The sequence below is a fragment of the Trichomycterus rosablanca genome, chromosome 18 (genome assembly GCF_030014385.1).
Source record: "Trichomycterus rosablanca isolate fTriRos1 chromosome 18, fTriRos1.hap1, whole genome shotgun sequence".
Taxonomy (NCBI): Eukaryota; Metazoa; Chordata; class Actinopteri; order Siluriformes; family Trichomycteridae; genus Trichomycterus; species Trichomycterus rosablanca.
The window spans coordinates 17,774,843-17,794,602 of NC_086005.1; the positions used below are offsets into that span (position 1 = coordinate 17,774,843).

Below are 19,760 nucleotides of genomic sequence, written 5' to 3' on the forward strand. Positions count from 1 at the left end.
GGCTATAAGAAAATTGCTAACACCCTGAAACTGAGCTACAGCATGGTGGCCAAGGTCATACAGCGGCTTTCCAGGACAGGTTCCACTCGGAACAGGCTTCGCCAGGGTCGACCAAAGAAGTTGAGTCCACGTGTTCGGCGTCATATCCAGAGGTTGGCTTTAAAAAATAGACACGAGTGCTGCCAGCATTGCTGCAGAGGTTGAAGACGTGGGAGGTCAGCCCGTCAGTGCTCAGACCATACGCCGCACACTGCATCAACTCGGTCTGCATGGTCGTCATCCCAGAAGGAAGCTGACGCACAAGAAAGCCCGCAAACAGTTTGCTGAAGACAAGCAGTCCAAGAACATGGATTACTGGAATGCCCTGTGGTCTGACGAGACCAAGATAAACTTGTTTGGCTCAGATGGTGTCCAGCATGTGTGGCGGCGCCCTGGTGAGAAGTACCAAGACAACTGTATCTTGCCTACAGTCAAGCATGGTGGTGGTAGCATCATGGTCTTGGGCTGCATGAGTGTTGCTGGCACTGGGGAGCTGCAGTTCATTGAGGGAAACATGAATTCCAACATGTACTGTGACATCCTGAAGCAGAGCATGATCCCCTCCCTTTGAAAACTGGGCCTCATGGCAGTTTTCCAACAGGATAACGACCCCAAACACAACCTCCAAGATGACAACTGCCTTGCTGAGGAAGCTGAAGGTAAAGGTGATGGACTAAACCCAATTGAGCACCTGTGGCGCATCCTCAAGTGGAAGGTGGAGGAGTTCAAGGTGTCTAACATTCACCAGCTCTGTGATGTCATCATGGAGGAGTGGAAGAGGATTCCAGTAGCAACCTGTGCAGCTCTGGTGAATTCCATGCCCAGGAGGGTTCAGGCAGTGCTGGATAATAATGGTGGTCACACAAAATATTGACACTTTGGGCACAATTTGGACATGTTCACTGTGGGGTTGCCAGCCATTTAGACATTAATGGCTGTGTGTTGAGTTATTTTCAGAAGACAGTAAATCTACACTGCTATACAAGCTGTACACTGACTACTCTAAGTTATATCCAAGTTTCATGTCTATAGTGTTGTCCCATGAAAAGATATAATAAAATATTTGCAGAAATGTGAGGGGTGTACTCACTTTTGTGATACACTGTATATAAACTTAAATATAAACAGATATATATAAACATATATACAGTGTATCAGTGAGTACACCCCTCACATTTCTGCAGATATTTAAGTATATCTTTTCATGGGACAACACTGACAAAATGACACTTTGACACAATGAAAAGTAGTCTGTGTGCAGCTTATATAACAGTGTAAATTTATTCTTCTCTCAAAATAACTCAATATACAGCCATTAATGTCTAAACTACCGGCAACAAAAGTGAGTACACCCCTAAGAGACTACACCCCTAACTGTCCAAATTGAGCACTGCTTGTCATTTTCCCTCCAAAATGTCATGTGATTTGTTAGTGTTACTAGGTCTCAGGTGTGCATAGGGAGCAGGTGTGTTCAATTTAGTAGTACAGCTCTCACTCTCTCATACTGGTCACTGAAAGTTCCAACATGGCACCTCATGGCAAAGAACTCTCTGAGGATCTTAAAAGACGAATTGTTGCGCTACATGAAGATGGCCAAGGCTACAAGAAGATTGCCAACACCCTGAAACTGAGCTGCAGCACAGTGGCCAAGATCATCCAGCGTTTTAAAAGAGCAGGGTCCACTCAGAACAGACCTCGCGTTGGTCGTCCAAAGGAGCTGAGTGCACGTGCTCAGCGTCACATCCAACTGCTGTCTTTGAAAGATAGGCGCAGGAGTGCTGTCAGCATTGCTGCAGAGATTGAAAAGGTGGGGGGTCAGCCTGTCAGTGCTCAGACCATACGCCGCACACTACATCAAATTGGTCTGCATGGCTGTCACCCCAGAAGGAAGCCTCTTCTGAAGTCTCTACACAAGAAAGCCCGCAAACAGTTTGCTGAAGACATGTCAACAAAGGACATGGATTACTGGAACCATGTCCTATGGTCTGATGAGACCAAGATTAATTTGTTTGGTTCAGATGGTCTCAAGCATGTGTGGCGGCAATCAGGTGAGGAGTACAAAGATAAGTGTGTCATGCCTACAGTCAAGCATGGTGGTGGGAATGCCATGGTCTGGGGCTGCATGGGTGCAGCAGGTGTTGGGGAGTTACATTTCATTGAGGGACACGAGCTCCAATATGTACTGTGAAATACTGAAGCAGAGCATGATCCCCTCCCTCCGGAAACTGGGTCGCAGGGCAGTGTTCCAGCATGATAATGACCGCAAACACACCTCTAAGATGACCACTGCTTTATTGAAGAGGCTGAGGGTAAAGGTGATGGACTGGCCAAGCATGTCTCCAGACCTAAACCCAATAGAACATCTTTAGGGCATCCTCAAGCGGAAGGTGGAGGAGCGCAAAGTCTCGAATATCCGCCAGCTCCCTGATGTCGTCATGGAGGAGTGGAAAAGCATTCCAGTGGCAACCTGTGAAGCTCTGGTAAACTCCATGCCCAGGAGAGTTAAGGCAGTTCTGGGAAATAATGGTGGCCACACAAAATATTGACACTTCAGGAACTTTCACTAAGGGGTGTACTCACTTTTGTTGCCGGTGGTTTAGACATTAATGGCTGTATATTGAGTTATTTTGAGGGAAGAATAAATTTACACTGTTATATAAGCTGCACACAGACTACTTTTCATTGTGTCAAAGTGTCATTTTGTCAGTGTTGTCCCATGAAAAGATATACTTAAATATCTGCAGAAATGTGAGGGGTGTACTCACTTTTGTGATACACTGTATATACATATACAGTGGGGTCAAAAAGTATTTAGTCAGCCACTGATTGTGCAGGTTCTCCTACTTGGAAAGATGAGAGAGGTCTGTAATTTTCATCATCGGTACACTTCAACTATGAGAGACAAAATGAGAAAAAAAAAATCCAGGAAATCACATTGTAGGATTTTTAAAGAATTTATTTGTAAATTTTGGTGGAAAATAAGTATTTGGTCAATAACAAAAGTTCAACTCAATACTTTGTAACATAACCTTTGTTGGCAATGACAGAGGTCAAACATTTCCTGTAAGTCTTCACCAGGTTTGCACACACTGTGGCTGGTATTTTGGCCCATTCCTCCATGCAGATCTCCTCTAGAGCAGTGATGTTTTGGGGCTGTCGCTGGGCAACACGGACTCCACAAATGTTCTATGGGGTTGAGGTCTGGAGACTGGCTAGGCCACTCCAGGACCTTGAAATGCTTTTTACGGAGCCACTCCTTTGTTGCCCGAGCGGTGTGTTTGGGTTCATTGTCATGCTGGAAGACCCAGCCACGTTCCATCTTCAATGCTCTCACTGATGGAAGGAGGTTTTGGCTTAAAATCTCACGATACATGGCCCAGTTCATTCTTCCCTTAACACGGATCAGTCGTCCTGTCCCCTTTGCAGAAAAACAGCCCCAAAACATGATGTTTCCACCCCCATGCTTCACAGTAGGTATGGTGTTCTTGGGATGTTCTTCTTCCACCAAACACGACGAGTTGAGTTTTTACCAAAAATTTTCATTTTGGTTTCATCTGACCACATGATATTCTCCCAATCCTCTTCTGGATCATCCATATGCTCTCTGGCAAACTTCAGACGGGCCTGGACATGTACTGGCTTAAGCAGGGGGACACGCCTGGCACTGCAGGATTTGAGTTCCTCTCTGCGTAGTGTGTTACTGATGGTAGCCTTTGTTACTTTGGTCCCAGCTCTCTGCAGGTCATTCATCAGGTCCCTCTGTGTAGTTCTGGGATTTTTGCTCACCGTTGTCATGATCATTTTGACCCCACGGGATGAGATCTTGACCCCAAGGGAGATTATCAATGGTCTTGTATGTCTTCCATTTTCTTACAATTGCTCCCACAGTTGATTTATTCCCACCAACCTGCTTGCCTATTGTAGATTTACACTTCCCAGCCTGGTGCAGGTCTACAATTTTCTTCCTGGTGTCCTTCGACAGCTCTTTGGTCTTGGCCATGGTTGAGTTTGGAGTCTGACTGTTTGAGGCTGTGGACAGGTGTCTTTTATACAGATAACGAGGTCAAACAGGTGCCATTAATACAGGTAATGAGTGGAGGACAGAAGAGCTTCTTAAAGAAGAAGTTACAGGTCTGTGAGAGCCAGAAATCTTGCTTGTTTGTTATTGACCAAATACTTATTTTCCACATAATTTACAAATAAATTCTTTAAAAATCCTACAATGTGATTTCCTGGATTTTTTTTTCTCATTTTGTCTCTCATAGTTGAAGTGTACCTATGATAAAAATTACAGACCTCTCTCATCTTTCTAAGTAGGAGAACTTGCACAATCAGTGGCTGACTAAATACTTTTTGACCCCACTGTATATATACACACATACATATACATACATACACACACACACACACACACAACTACACCAATGAGGCATAACATTATGACCACCTTCCTAATATTGTGTTGGTCCCTCTTTTGCTGCCAAAACAGCCATGACCTGTTGAGGCATGGACTCCACCAGACCTCTGAAGATGTGCTGTGGTATCTGGCACCAAGATGTTAGCAGCAGATACTTTAACTCCTGTAAGTTGCGGCCATCCACATGATGTAAAACAAAACATGATTAATCAGACTAGGCCACCTCCTGCTCACGTGCCCAATGTTGGCGCTTTCAGTGGTGGACAGGGGTTAGCATGGGCACCCTGACTGGTCTGCGGCTATGCAGCCCCATACGCACCAAACTGCGATGCACTGTGTATTCTGACACCTTTCTATCAGAACCAGCATTAACTTCTTTAGCAATTTGAGCTACAGTAGCTCGGCTGTTGGATCGGACCACACAGGCCAGTCTTTGCTCGCCACATGCATCGACAAGCCTTGGTCGCCCATGACCCTGTCGCCAGTTTACCACTGTTCCTTCCTTGGACCACTTTTGATAGATACTGACCACTGCAGACCAGGAACACCCCACAAGAGTTGCAGTTTTTGAGATGCTCTGAGCCAGTCCTCCAGCCATCACAATTTGGCCCTAGTCAAGCTTGCTTAAATCCTTTCGCTTGCCCATTTTTCCTGCCTCTAACACATCAACATTGAGGATAAAATGTTTATTTGCTGCCTAATATATCCCACCCACTAACGGGTACCGTGATGAAGAGAGTCAAATTCGCCTGTCAGTGGTCATAATGTCATGCCTAGTCCGTGTACACACATTTTCTATTACATACTAATACACAGACTATTTCTAGGTTATAAGTGCTTCTATATAAAACTCTACCCATGAACTATTAAAAAAAAAAAAAAAAAGTAAAAACCTGAGGAAAAAGATTTTTATATTTTGTGTATGTTCAATCACGTATTAATTGCATTACCTTCAGTGAAGCTGTCAGGGACATTGGCAACTAGGAGACAGAGAAACCAGACTCCATTCCGCACATGAAGTAGGGCCTCTGCCACATCCACGACAGGCAGCAAAGAGGGTAGTTCTGCAAGCACGTAAACCAACAATGGTACAGTAATTTTCCCCCCAAAAAAGCAACATCTTAAAAAACCCAAAACATGGTGGAAAAAGCCTTTATTATTAACTGCCAAGCAAAATACTAACTCAGTATTTTTGTGTAATAGATGCAAAAAGTGACCCCATACACCAATCAGCCATAACAATAAAACCACCTTCTTGTTTCTACACTCACTGTCCATTTTATCAGCTCCACTTACCATATAGAACCTCTTTGTAGTTCTACAATTACTGACTGTAGTCCATCTGTTTCTCTGCATGCTTTGTTAGCCCCCTCAATGGTCAGGACTCTCCCAGGACCACTACAGAGTAGGTATTAGAGTAAGTAATATTTGGGTGGTGGGTCATTCTCAGCACTGCAGTGACACTGACATGGTAGTGGTGGTGTGTGTGTTGTGCTGGTTTAAGTGGATAAGACACAGCAATGCTGATGGAGTTTTTAAAAACCTCACTGTTACTGCTGGACTGAGAACAGTCCACCAACCAAAAATATCCAGCGTCCTGTGACCACTGATGAAGATGACCAACTCAACCAGCAGCAATAGATGAGCGATCATCTCTGATTTAACATCTACAAGGTGGACCAACTAAGTAGGAGTGTCTAATAGAGTGGACAGTGAGTGGACACAGTATTTAAAAACTCCAGCAGCGCTGCTGCGTCTGATCTACTCATACCAGCACAACATACACTAACACACCACCACCATCATCATGTCAGTGTCACTGCAGTGCTGAGAATCATCCACCACCTAAATAATACCTGCTCTGTGGTGGCCCTGTGGTGGTCCTGACCATTGAAGAACAGGGTAAAAGCAAGCTTTAAAAGGTATGTAGAGAAACAAATGGACTACAGTCAGTAATTGTAGAACTTCAAAGTGCTTCTATATGATAAGTGGAGCTGATAAAATAAACAGTGAGTGTAGAAACAAGGAAGTGGTTTTAATGTTATGGCTGATCAGTGTATAATTACACTCCATTTCATATAATTTTACCGTACTTAAATCTGATCATATGTGTCACTCAGAATGGCATTAATGGCTTTGGACCATGTCATTCAAAGAGACACAGCAAATTCAATTTAAGTGAAGCCACCCACCCTCATAAAGTCTTCATACTGAGATAAAGTCTTTGGCCCAGACTAATCACCACCAGCATTTTTACATTGGCTTGCCTTTTTGACTTGCAGCACCACTTTATATGCTATAAGACTAAATATGGAATTTAAGGCCTTCTCTGTCGTGCTAGACTGGTGATCTGCTTTCTTGCAGCTGTAGAACTGTTGGAGACCAGGTGTGCTATCATTAGTGACTTCATATATAGAGGAGACTTATCTCACCCTACATGTCTTGACCTGCCAATCCAACTGTATGTCTCATGGCAAGCGGGAGCCAAAGTATTGTCTTTAAATACTTGTATGGTTTAAATTGCTGTTATAATTAGTATAACCTGTGTTAAAGCACAACTCTTTTCTTTTTTTATAATTTATGGGTTTTCACTCGTCATGTTTTTTGCAACTTTGTGGCGGTTATCACCTGCTTGAAGAATACAGAGTACATCAGCTACCTCCTCCAGGTACACATGACTCTCAAAAAGCTCAGAAGACTTGAAAAAAAAATCCTCATTGGAATCAGCTACCTGTACAAGAGATGGAATACACCTGCATTTAATTTTTTTACAGAAGTTTTTACATAAGTAATTATTTATGATGGGACTACACATATATGCACCTTGTTCACAATTGCCAAAAGTTCACTGAGCACCAATCTGAGTCTCCTTAGTGGGTCACTGTGTTCAAACTCTAGGGCTAGCCCATGCTGTAGCTGAGAGACAAGGACACTTTCGGCATTAGATGCACCTGCCTTAAGCCTGTATTAAGACAAGACAACATTAATTAATCTATAACAGAGTTTAGTTAGTCCATGTCACACCAAATATTGTCATATGACAAATCTGCCAAATCAATTGCTTCAAACATGATTCAAAGCTATAACAAGAATGCAAAGTTAATTATTTTAACAGAAACTCAAATTTGCTAAAAACCGTAAAAAGTGCAAAATAAGTGCAAATAGAGGTGCAAAATAGTGTAAATACTTTCTGAATCCTCTGTAAATAAATACAGAAAAAATATTCAAACCCACTTACCATAAAAGGCATTATGATTGTGTGTTGTGTTTGAATTTATGAAGACTGTCCACTATTATTAAACCCCAGCCTCAGTAAGCAAAAGCCACAGAGTGACATCCATTCGCCTTGATTGTCATAATAAGCTATTTTGGTAAGTGTTATCAAACTTTTGATGACTTTTACGTGAAATCTTTGAACATTCTTCTCATGCAAAAGCTTACAGCTGAAAGATGTTAAATGGCACCCATGCTGAAACTGCAGCCCTTTTTAAAATTCTAACAAAAATGTTTTGATTTTAAATTTGGAGACTAAGAAGGCCACTTTTCAGAACTGATTCCTGAAACAAGCTTTGATTGACTTGCACAGCATTGCTAGAAAGTCCTATTATCACCAAGATTTAATTTAATTTAATTCTGATCAGGTAAAATGTCTTAAGTTTTTTTTTTTTTTCAAAAATTAATTAAACCACAGACTGAAAAGTCTTATTCTTAGAAGTATGAAATACTTTGTAGAAGCACCATTGGCAGCAATTAAAGCATAAAAAATTTGGGCAGTTTATTTGAATCTTCATGGCAGATCCTCTCATTCTCAGTCAGAGTAAATGGCAAGCATTTGCAAACTGCATTCTTTAGGTCTTTACACAGATGTTTAAGAGGGTTTACATCTGAACTTTGGGTGGGCTACTGAATGCCATTTAAAAACTTGCCCCAAAGCCTGTTCTTTTAGCTATATGCTTCTAGTCATCGGTATATTGTAAGGCAAACTGGCCCCTCAGATAGAGTTTGCTTGCGATATGGAGATTTCTTCTAAACATGCACCTGTATTTGGCTGTTCTCATTTATTATTAATCCCTTGTCCCAGCCACTAGCATGCAACCTCATTGCATGATTTTGCCACTATAGGGACGGTTTTAGCCAGGTGATGAGCAGTGCCTGTTTTTCTCCAGATGTAGTGCTTGATTTTCTGCCCAAAAAGTTAGATGTTTGTCTCAACATACATCGAGTTCTTTATATGCAATTTAACAAACTTCCCATGCCTTGTAATCAACACTGGCTTACATCTGCCAATCTGCCATGAAGGCCTGATTTATATGCAAAAGTTGTTGGTACAACAGGTTCTCCCACCTCTGCACAGGACATTTAGATGTATTTTTTTCCTTACCTCTCTGAAAAAGGCCCTTTTTGCCTAATTTGGCCAGACAGCCAACTCTAGGAACGTCTAAGATTGTGCCAAGCTTCTTGCATTTTAAAATCAGTAAGACCAATGTGGTCCTAAGGACACTCAACATCTTCCCTGTGTGATGAATTCTATGGCAAAAGCAGTCACTATTTTTAAGAACTTCTTGCTGTTAAATATAGATGTATACAGAGCCCTCACAAGCAGCACAGCAGCTGTGTAGGCACTCTTTGTCATGCTAGACTGAAAGTGATCTGCTTTGAAGGGCAGGTTGGGGCTTGCTTCAGATAAAGTGTCTGCTAAACACAACAAATGTAATATAAAATATAAAAACATGTTTTCATTTTGTCATAATGAGTGATTAAGTCTAAATGTATGGGCAAAACATCAACTATGTGCTTTTAACACAATAAGTCAGCAAATACAAGCTAGTCATTTATACCTGAGCTGCTGCTCTTTCTTGGCATCTTGCTCTAGAGCATGGAAGTCCACAGAAAGCAGTGCTACTATGGAATTTACTGCCTCTACTCCAGAGAGCAGACGCAAAATCAGTTTTTTGTCTTGGGCCCAGGCATGACTTTGATCAGCAGGAGCACACAGCGCCATTCTCACCAGGCAAGGCAGCAACTGTCTTAGCTCAGGATCACTTAAGGATGACAGACGCACCACATCCACCTTCTGCATCGCCTCAAAAGCATAAGGACTCACAAACTGTAGACTTGAACTTTCCATCATTCTGTAGTGTGTAAAGAAAAAAAGTAAACCATTACTGCTACACACCACTCCATACACACAAATCCATTGCAATGGATCACATGCTCAAATAACACAAATACAAATTTAGGGAGAATTTAAAGAATCCACCTACCACCATGTTATGCAAAGTTCAAGAAAACGAAGTAATTATGATTAAGCAAGGACACCAACATAACTTGGAGCCTTGCAATGGTCAAGCTAACTAACAACATAAAAGTAAGATACTAATCTTTAAGCTAGCTGTGTCATTCCAGCTCAACTCAAGAAATATTCTGAAAAGTCCCCACCTGGCAACCTCAAATATATTTTGCAAATCTGTCAACTAGTTCCAGATTTGCAGTTCTTGCCATAACCCTACCCCAAAATGTGACTTTGCAAAAATGCATGATACTTTCAGGTTAATGTCTCTTAAAAAAGGAGCTATCGTGCTGAAATTCTTTCTGTGTATTAAGCCCCACGTGTAGATGTGGCTGTATAATTCACTTGTAGGTCATCTGCTCTTGAGTCAAAAAAAAATACTAACTTCTGCATTAATGCATTTCAGTGTTATATTCTAGGTGCAATAACTCCTAAGCTGCAAGCAATAAGTCCACAGTTTGTACCAGGTAGGGAGATGTCCAGAAAGAAAGGTTACCTCCAGCTCTGGTATAGTTTAGGCACAATGTTGATCAAGAAGGCTGCCATGCTGAGTACCAAAAAAAGGTATACATATCTTAAAGAAATGTTTTACTGTGTAATAGCTCAGTGTTTCGAGGTGATGTGGTTTTAAAAAAAATTTTTTTATAAGGCCATGATTGGTGTTAGTAAATTATTCTTGTGTGTGAAATTCTACATTTTTGTGTGTAAGACTTGGTCAATAAGCCTTACTTGGTGTGTCCACAGCTTGTTGTTGTCCACAGTTTGTTTGTTGTTAATGTGTTCCATTTGGTTTGCCATTTACCTTTGATGTATTTATAAGACGTTTTATATCTGCATAAGGAATATTAATGTTATATTTTGTCTGGTTCTTTTTCTGGCTAGTTGATCCGCTTTTTCATTTCCTACTATTCCAGTTTCCTGAAGTCCAGTATAGCCTTATATTATATTTTAAGTCTGTTAGTTTGTTAATAGTCTTTTTGCGTACTACTGATGATGGGGTGGTCTAGTGCAGGGGTTTTCAACCTTTTTGGACATGCACCCCTCTTCGTGTGCCAACCGCGAACTTGCACCCCCCCCCCCCCCCCCCCACCACCACCACAACCACAACTTGCGCCACGCCCCCTCCTCTTCGTCAACCACCGCACAGAAATCATTGAGAAAGCTTCTGACAAGCTAAAATAACATAATTAATGTTGTGCACATCATACATATGATGCAATTTTGCTGATTGAAAATATTACTTTAAGAAAATAACAGTCCAACCCCATCTGAGCCGATTCTATCAGCACATTATATAAATTCGTGGTTCACTTTGGTAAATCATAAGCGGTTCTTGCTTTTTGATGTAGATGAGAGCAGAAAACGTTACTTCACAGAGTCAAGCATAGACAAAAGTTCATCAATTACTAAGTTGGTTAGTTCGGGATCATCTGCTCTGACTGACAGAAAACGTTTAGCTCCACAGGCAGAATGACTCTGACTCTGTGGTAATACTCAGTATAATTAAGCCTGAGCTTTTTAAGGTAAGCGAGTCACACAAAATGTTCTGTAGTAGTTGGAGTTTATTTACAACCGCAACATTCATTATAACAGTAAACACGGAGAGATGACTGAGAAAAGAAACTTACGCTGCGCTTAAAATGAATCGACTCATGAGTCACTTATATCGATACTGTGAAGAGCGTCTCTCTTAAAGACACAAACACGTCCTATAACAGCGGTCATTGCTTTTGTCACCCCCCCCCCCCCCCCCCAGACAAGTTGAAAACCCCTGGTCTAGTGTGTATGGCCTTGGTGCTTATATTATGAACTTAGCTTTTTTGGGTGTCTTCTGCATATATTAATGCCATAAGGCATGGGCTTCCGCAGTGTAAAAGGAACTTAGTTTGGGTAGTCTGTCTTTTCTTGAGTATTCGTTTGTAATTGTTGTCACTGCTACTTGGTCTGTAATCTTGAATCCATCAGTATGCATGAGTAGATGGTGTGAGTATATAAGGAATATATTGATGTTTACATTTGTGTGTGGTATTTTTGAGATATGATTTTTAGGCTGATTCATATAAGAAACAGTCATAGTCCAATTTTGCACTTATCAGTGCTCTGTATGTATTTGTATTTGTATTCATACATTTGATCCTGGCTAAGACTTTCAGAATGTTTCGAAGTGCTTTTCTCTCAGTGTTTGGATGTACAGGGGTTGGACAATGAAACTGAAACACCTGGTTTTAGACCACAATAATTTATTAGTATGGTGTAGGGCCTCCTTTTGCGGCCAATACAGCGTCAATTCGTCTTGGAAATGACATATACAAGTCCTGCACAGTGGTCAGAGGGATTTTAAGCCATTCTTCTTGCAGGATAGTGGCCAGGTCACTACGTGATGCTGGTGGAGGAAAACGTTTCCTGACTCGCTTCTCCAAAACACCCCAAAGTGGCTCAATAATATTTAGATCTGGTGACTGTGCAGGCCATGGGAGATGTTCAACTTCACTTTCATGTTCATCAAACCAATCTTTCACCAGTCTTGCTGTGTGTACTGGTGCATTGTCATCCTGATACATGGCACCGCCTTCAGGATACAATGTTTGAACCATTGGATGCACATGGTCCTCCAGAATGGTTCGGTAGTCCTTGGCAGTGACGCGCCCATCTAGCACAAGTATTGGGCCAAGGGAATGCCATGATATGGCAGCCCAAACCATCACTGATCCACCCCCATGCTTCACTCTGGGCATGCAACAGTCTGGGTGGTACACTTCTTTGGGGCTTCTCCACACCGTAACTCTCCCGGATGTGGGGAAAACAGTAAAGGTGGACTCATCAGAGAACAATACATGTTTCACATTGTCCACAGCCCAAGATTTGCGCTCCTTGCACCATTGAAACCGACGTTTGGCATTGGCACGAGTGACCAAAGGTTTGGCTATAGCAGCCCGGCCGTGTATATTGACCCTGTGGAGCTCCCGATGGACAGTTCTGGTGGAAACAGGAGAGTTGAGGTGCACATTTAATTCTGCCGTGATTTGGGCAGCCGTGGTTTTATGTTTTTTGGATACAATCCGGGTTAGCACCCGAACATCCCTTTCAGACAGCTTCCTCTTGCGTCCACAGTTAATCCTGTTGGATGTGGTTTGTCCTTCTTGGTGGTATGCTGACATTACCCTGGATACCGTGGCTCTTGATACATCACAAAGACTTGCTGTCTTGGTCACAGATGCGCCAGCAAGACGTGCACCAACAATTTGTCCTCTTTTGAACTCTGGTATGTCACCCATAATGTTGTGTGCATTGCAATATTTTGAGCAAAACTGTGCTCTTACCCTGCTAATTGAACCTTCACACTCTGCTCTTACTGGTGCAATGTGCAATTAATGAAGATTGGCCACCAGACTGGTCCAATTTAGCCATGAAACGTCCCGCACTAAAATGACAGGTGTTTTAGTTTCATTGTCCAACCCCTGTATGTCGTGATTCAATTTAGGACATTGTTTTTCTCCATATATCAAAACAAAAGATTGTTGACCATTCTCCCCAATGTTTTACTAATGCAGCTTTCAGGGCTATTGGTCTATAACTTTCCAGGTTTTGGTGATCAGCTCATAAAGTTCTTAAATCATAAAAGGCACTTCCATTCTTTAACCACATAACCTGACATCAAGCTATCACACAAAAAAAAACCAAAATATTTACACCTTCTTTGGGAAACAGAATTGTAACTTGGGTACTGACTGGTCAAAAATCAAATTAAAAAATCAACATTGTGCCTAAACTATACAAGAGTTGAAGGTGATGTTTTTCCCAAGTTAACCCTACCTGAGGATATCCAACCTGATACAAACTTCAGATTTATTGCTTGCAACTTTCAAAATATTCTAAACTTTCTAAACACACAAAAAAAAAATCAGCCCTGTAGCTCTTCTCTTTCCAGGGTCACGTTTTAGGATTGGTTTACAGCAAGAGCTGCAAATCTGGAACTAGTTTTACAGATTTGTATATATGCTGTTTTTTCATAAACGAGTCTCCTCTACATATGGACAAAATTTCAAGACTTTTTAAGATGGTCAGGTGGACACCTTTCATTGAGTGCAGCTGGAATGACCCAAAACATCTTTAAACATGGTGAAATGAATTTCTGCCATGAGTTCCATTTCTTTTAGCATATTTTAAACGTTGTTTTGATTTGTCTACATTCTTGCACAAAATACCTTTTTGCTTTTTTTTTTTTATATTTTTGTTTATGCATTTTCTCCTCTTTTTCTCCCTTTTAGCGTGTCCAATTGTAGGGCTAAGTCAAACATTGGTTGTGTTTCTTAGAAGCAATTGAAACAAAACTGTCTTGCTGCAAAAGCAAATCATACCTAGGCTTCAGATCACTGACACATTATTAGAAAATCAGGGGAATGTCACCCAGGTTCTAAAGCAGCAAATCATTTTACATAACCCTTTTACAAACATGTTCTACTGTTGGTATTATTTTCTTTTTGTGGACGGTAGTGTTCTCTTTAGGTCAGATATCACAAGAACCATGGCTTCTAAAAAATATAACTTTTGACTCATCAGTCAACAGATTATTCCAAAAGACTAGAGGTCAATTAAGTTTCCAGATATTTTTATTAGTAAATTCCATCACACAACTATCCAATGTATTTCATCTTTGCCCACTTTATCTAATAATAAGGGTGGAATAATCAATGCTAACCTTATCCCATGCAATCAAGGCCAGCTTTACCTTGGATGATGGTCTGAATTCTTTCTATTTGGAGATAAATGCTTTGGAGACCCAATGTTTTTGACATGGCTTCATCATCATACTAGACTAATATATTTAAATCATTTTATGTTTAGATTCGACTAGGCTGGCAGTATCTGGTGTATCTATTTTAATTAAGCACAATTAATTTTAGCAATTAAGAAATTTAGGACAAAACTTTCACAAGTTGTTGATAACCTTTTTCATCATTTAATTAAATTATCACTTAAAACTGTACTTGTGTTTACTAGGGTTGTCTTTGCCTTATATCAAGTTGCGTTGTAAAAAAAAAAAAACATTAAAAATCCACTTACACGAGAGAGAAATGTAAACAACAGGTTATGTTTACAGAAACTTTCAGTAAAGCTCTCATTTTAAAACCCTGCAGACTAAACATGTTATATGATGCTACATATTACCCATTTTGTGTAGTGCATTTTGTTGAAATTTCTGTGGGGAGGGATGGACTTTACTACGCACACAAGCAAATCTAGAAATATAACTTCTAAACACTGATTTCTTTTGAAGCTTAAATTTTTTTAACTGTTTAACATTATTAAATTGTGTAAATAATAAGCAGTGTTTGTTACATTTACTTTGTAATTCTATTTTCACAGCAGACAGTATGAAGCCAAGATATTTCATATTTTGTCTGTTCAACTTTTCTGTTCATCCATTCCTACATTGCAGGCCTGCAACACATTCCGAAAAAGTTGGGACATGGGCAATTTAGTGCTAGTAATAGGTTAAAAAAGTAAACAGTGATGTGATTTTAAACAGGCAATGTCAATATATGGTACCAAAGCAGTAGCAACAAAAGACTGGGTTACTGAGAAGCAAAGATGGACAGACCATCTCCAGTTTGTAAACAAATGCATAAGAAAATCGAAATGTTTAAAAAAGGTCTTTCTCAGCCTTTCAGCTTTCTATTCCTTCTGTCCACCTGTCGACCATGGGTGCGAGGGCTTTTAGCCAGTCTGCCCCTTCTCTCTGAAACACCCTCTCAATCCATATCCATACTATCGATTGTTTCTCTACTTTTAAATCCCAACTTTACTCACCTCTTCAAGCTAGCCTACTACTAATCTTTCGAACTTGATTGGTACTACTACCCCAATATTTGTTTAACAGTGATTACATTTGACTGTTTAGAGATTGTATGGATTTTATTGTATTGATCTTTATTGATTTTTCTATTAGATTTTAATACTTTATTGATGTCTGTTACTGTCTTGCTTTTCTAAGGTGTCCTTGAGTGTTTTGTAGGGCGACATAAATAAAATTGATTATTATTTATTATTACTTAAACTTTTTTGGGGTTCATACTATCTGTAATCAAATATGTCAATGTAGAAAACATGCGGGGTTTTTTGCATTTTACATACTGTCCAGACTTTTTTCTGATTTAGGGTTGTAAAATAACCACAATCTAATGTACAGAACACTGTGATTCTATTTTTACAGAAAATAGGGTATGTTTGCAGAATACATATTTCAAATATCGTTGTTGTAGAACACAAAAAATATTTTGGTTGTTTAAATAGCACATTTTGTATTTGCTTTAAAACAATAAACCTTACCTGTCGTTAAACAATAACAAAAATCCAAAGGGATTCCCGTGTTGCCCCAAAAGCCCTCGATGCCCGGTGGTTTGCTTTAGCCCAAACAAAGCCAAAAGCTTCAAACGCTTAATACACTATGAAGCCAGCTAGCATGTTAGCTATCAGTAAAATTCTGTGGTTTTGAAAAATAACCGTTGGCATTTCACCCGAGTGATTCTAAAACATCACAGCTGTTAAACCACAACAGTTTAGGCAATTAACCTAAAAAACTACTTGTAGAGACAAATTGTCAAACATATTAGACAAATTCCCCTAATAGCACACGCAACAAGGCTTACAATACTGGAAATGCCACTTCCGACCCCCGCGCAAGTCTATTGGCCAATGCGCATGCGCAAATATTCTTCTTCGTGTGTTTTCATTCTTCCTCATTTTCTTTTTCAAGTTTGTTGTGTGTGGTGGTGGTGTGTGTGTTCTGCAATTTGATTGGCCTTCCTTAGCGTTCTGCATTGGAGCGTCTTGTAATTTGACACTTCATTTTGTTAACGATCGCGGTTGGTCAGGTGCAACCCACATATGTGTACAACCCCAAATTACAAATTGGCAAAGTTGGGACAGAATGGAAAATGCAAATATAAATGCAGTGTGCCCTACATTTACTTTGATTTCTAATGCATTGCAGACAGTATGAACTAGGGTGGCCACTTGCATAAACCCAAAGGAAGACGTTTGTTTTGTCTGTTTTACCACCACCTTATTCTATTTAGGGTCATAGTGGGTACAATTCACCAGGCAAAAGATAGGACATACCCCTAAAAGACATTAATTAATGTTCTACTTACCACATTTAAAGTCTACTACATTTTTTTTTTTAATGTATCATGATATTTAGAATGATCGGATTTAAGCAGTAGTTAGATTTTTATTTTTAAACATTAGTCTACTTTATTTATATAGCGCTTAAGCGATAGCAGGAAAATGGAAGAAATTACAAAATGCTGTCAAGGTTGAAGTCTCCACATAGCAGTATGACTATTATTGATACATTTGTCAAACTCTCTCCCTCTACCGATTCTATTGAACGGCTCTTTCAAATGAACGAAAGGAAGGAATCAGTAGAGGGAATCAATCAGTCATAATGAGAGCTGTTTATTGTCGAAATTCAAATCCAAAAACACTTTCAGTATCCTCCTCCACGCAGAGAGAGCGAGCGAGAGACAGAAAGAGATTTTTTTTGTTGGCTGAAACGCCATTAAAAAAATTGGCCTGTCGGTGACCAACATATACCTCTGTGCTGTCTACACTCCTCCAATAGAATCCCCATATTACGATGAGTAGTACCTAAACAACCTACACACAGAAATTACTCACTTTCAGGCCCAGTGTAATGTACTGCTATGTGGAGACTTCAATGCTCGAACAGGAACTGTGTTTGGCCAAAGCCTCCCGTACCTCACACCTAAACTTAAAAATAGAAACAACCTCGACAGCATTTTAAACACAGTTGGTAAAGAGTTAGTGCATCTCTGCCGAGCCTTAGGCCTGTACATACTTAATGGCAGGATCAGAGGGGACTCCATGGAGAGATTCACATATTGTTCGAATCTGGGAGCTAGTGTAGCTGATTATGCAATCACTGATGTAGAACCCAGCACTATTAATGCATTCACTGTCAGACAGCAATCTCCCATATCCACTGATGGTCTGTAACGCGTTACTTAGTAACGCGTTACTCTAATCTGACCACATTTTTCAGTAACGAGTAATCTAACGCGTTACTATTTCCAATCCAGTAATCAGATTAAAGTTACTTATCCAAGTTATTGTGCGTTACTATTTTTGTCATTTTCCTTAGTGAAAAGATATTTTTGCTTTCTTCTTGGCAGGGGCGGAGCCAGGGGGTGGCCAGTGGTTGCCATGGCCACCATAAAGTAATCTCCGGCCACCCCTCTGGCCCCCCCACCACCGCTTTGCCGGCAATTTTTTTGCGGAAGCATTTCTGCACGCAGGAGTAGCGCACCTCAGATGAGTAGTTCTTCACCAAAACAGTGCAGTAATACACTCAACATAAATGTCAACCACCAACACAATTACAGAAGTAGTACTATTTAGTGCTACTATTACTATTTAGTACTATTCGTGGCGCGCTACGAGTAAAAGCGCCAGCTGGCTCTGCGCATTCCAGTGTTGCCAGATTGGGCGATTATCCGCCAAATTGGGCGGATTTTGTTGGAAAACAATTTAATAGCAGGTAAATAACACTTCTATTTAAAAGAAAATCTTCCGTTTTAAGAAGCTCCAGCATTGTAGAAGGCTATTAAAAGTAAAGTCAATTTTCAATGCTGATTTAGCGTAATAGTGTTGGTAGTGTTCTTGAAAGAAAATTAAAATTTGTTTTCCATGCATTCACACTAGCTGGGATTCAATTGAGTCTCATCAGTACACACAAGTTGGCAGCCAAATGATAAAGTATTGCAAAGGAATATCTTTGAAATATTCCGCATTATATAACTAATAAAGTAACTTGTAATCTAACTTAGTTACTTTTAAAATCAAGTAATCCATAAAGTAACTAAGTTACTTTTTAAAGGAGTAATCAGTAATTAGTAATCAGATTACTTTTTCAAGGTAACTATGCCATCACTGCCCATATCAGACCATAACCAAATTAATGTACAGTATATCTCTAAATTCATTTGGTATATCTAATGAAATTGCTAACTTTAATAACACCAACTTTGAAAAAAACAAGAGCAATGTTAACCATGCTGTCAAAGAAATCATTAGTATTTTCCAAAAAGCAGCGAATATGGCCGACCTCCAAAAAAAGGGAAAACAAAACAATTGGAGAACGAGAAATGGTTTGATCAAGAATGCAGAACTCTCTGAAAGGAACTCAGAAAATTATCAAACCTAAAACACAGACAACCAGATGATCCAGATTTGAGAAAGAATTATTGTGAAAGCCTAAAGCAATATAAACAATCAGTTCAAGTAAAAAAAAACTATACAAACAAAACTCTCAGAGAAATTGAAGACTCGATTAAACAAAATCAGTTCTGGGAGATGTGGAATAGTGTAGGCACAACAAAAACACAGGACCTACTTATAGAAAATGGAGAAATTTGGGATTTTGAACATTTTAACAAAGAAATGCCCCAGAAAGACCTAAATCTCAACTATGAACTGATCAAACATAAATTACATTTACTAGAATGTTCCATAAAAGACAATCAAAATCCCCTTGATTATCAAGGTCTCTTATAATGCAGGAAGAATTGGCTCAACAACTTAAATCTTTAAAATCTAAAAAAGCCAGTGCACCCGGACAGCATCATAACTTAAATGCTTAAAAGCAGCACTCCTGAGCTGCATAGGGCAGTGCTCAAACTATTCAATCTAGTCCTGAGCTCTGTTTTCCTGACATCTGATGCCAAGGACTTATTACCCCAATCCATAAGAGTGGAAACAAATTGGACTCTAACAATTTCAGAGGCATCTGTGTGAGCAGTAATCTGGGGAAAGTGTTTAATAGCATCTTAAACAATGGAATTCTCTCTTTTCTTAATGAACACAATGTCCTGAACAAAAATCTAATTGGCTTCCTACCAAATCACAGAACCACTGACCATATCTACACTTTCCACACCCTGATTAACAAACATGTACATCAATCCAAGAATCGAAAATCTTTGCCTGTTT

At 40.0% G+C, this 19,760-nt stretch overlaps 1 protein-coding gene across 2 annotated transcripts in view; it reads right to left on the reverse strand.

Annotated features, from left to right (window-relative positions):
- ints2 (integrator complex subunit 2) overlaps positions 1-16,412 on the reverse strand; it is a 73,273-nt gene extending 56,861 nt beyond the window's left edge. The window contains exons 1-5 of one of the 2 annotated variants that reach the window (XM_063014239.1): positions 16,077-16,412; positions 9,295-9,588; positions 7,280-7,418; positions 7,085-7,187; positions 5,407-5,520 (exon numbers count right to left, since the gene is read on the reverse strand). In XM_063014239.1, the coding sequence (XP_062870309.1) occupies positions 5,407-5,520; positions 7,085-7,187; positions 7,280-7,418; positions 9,295-9,587 (649 nt within the window). In that variant the 5' untranslated portion in view covers position 9,588; positions 16,077-16,412. The remainder of the gene's footprint in view (positions 1-5,406; positions 5,521-7,084; positions 7,188-7,279; positions 7,419-9,294; positions 9,589-16,076) is intronic. The other variant, XM_063014240.1, reaches the window with a different exon arrangement.
- Positions 16,413-19,760: the final 3,348 nt, after the last annotated feature.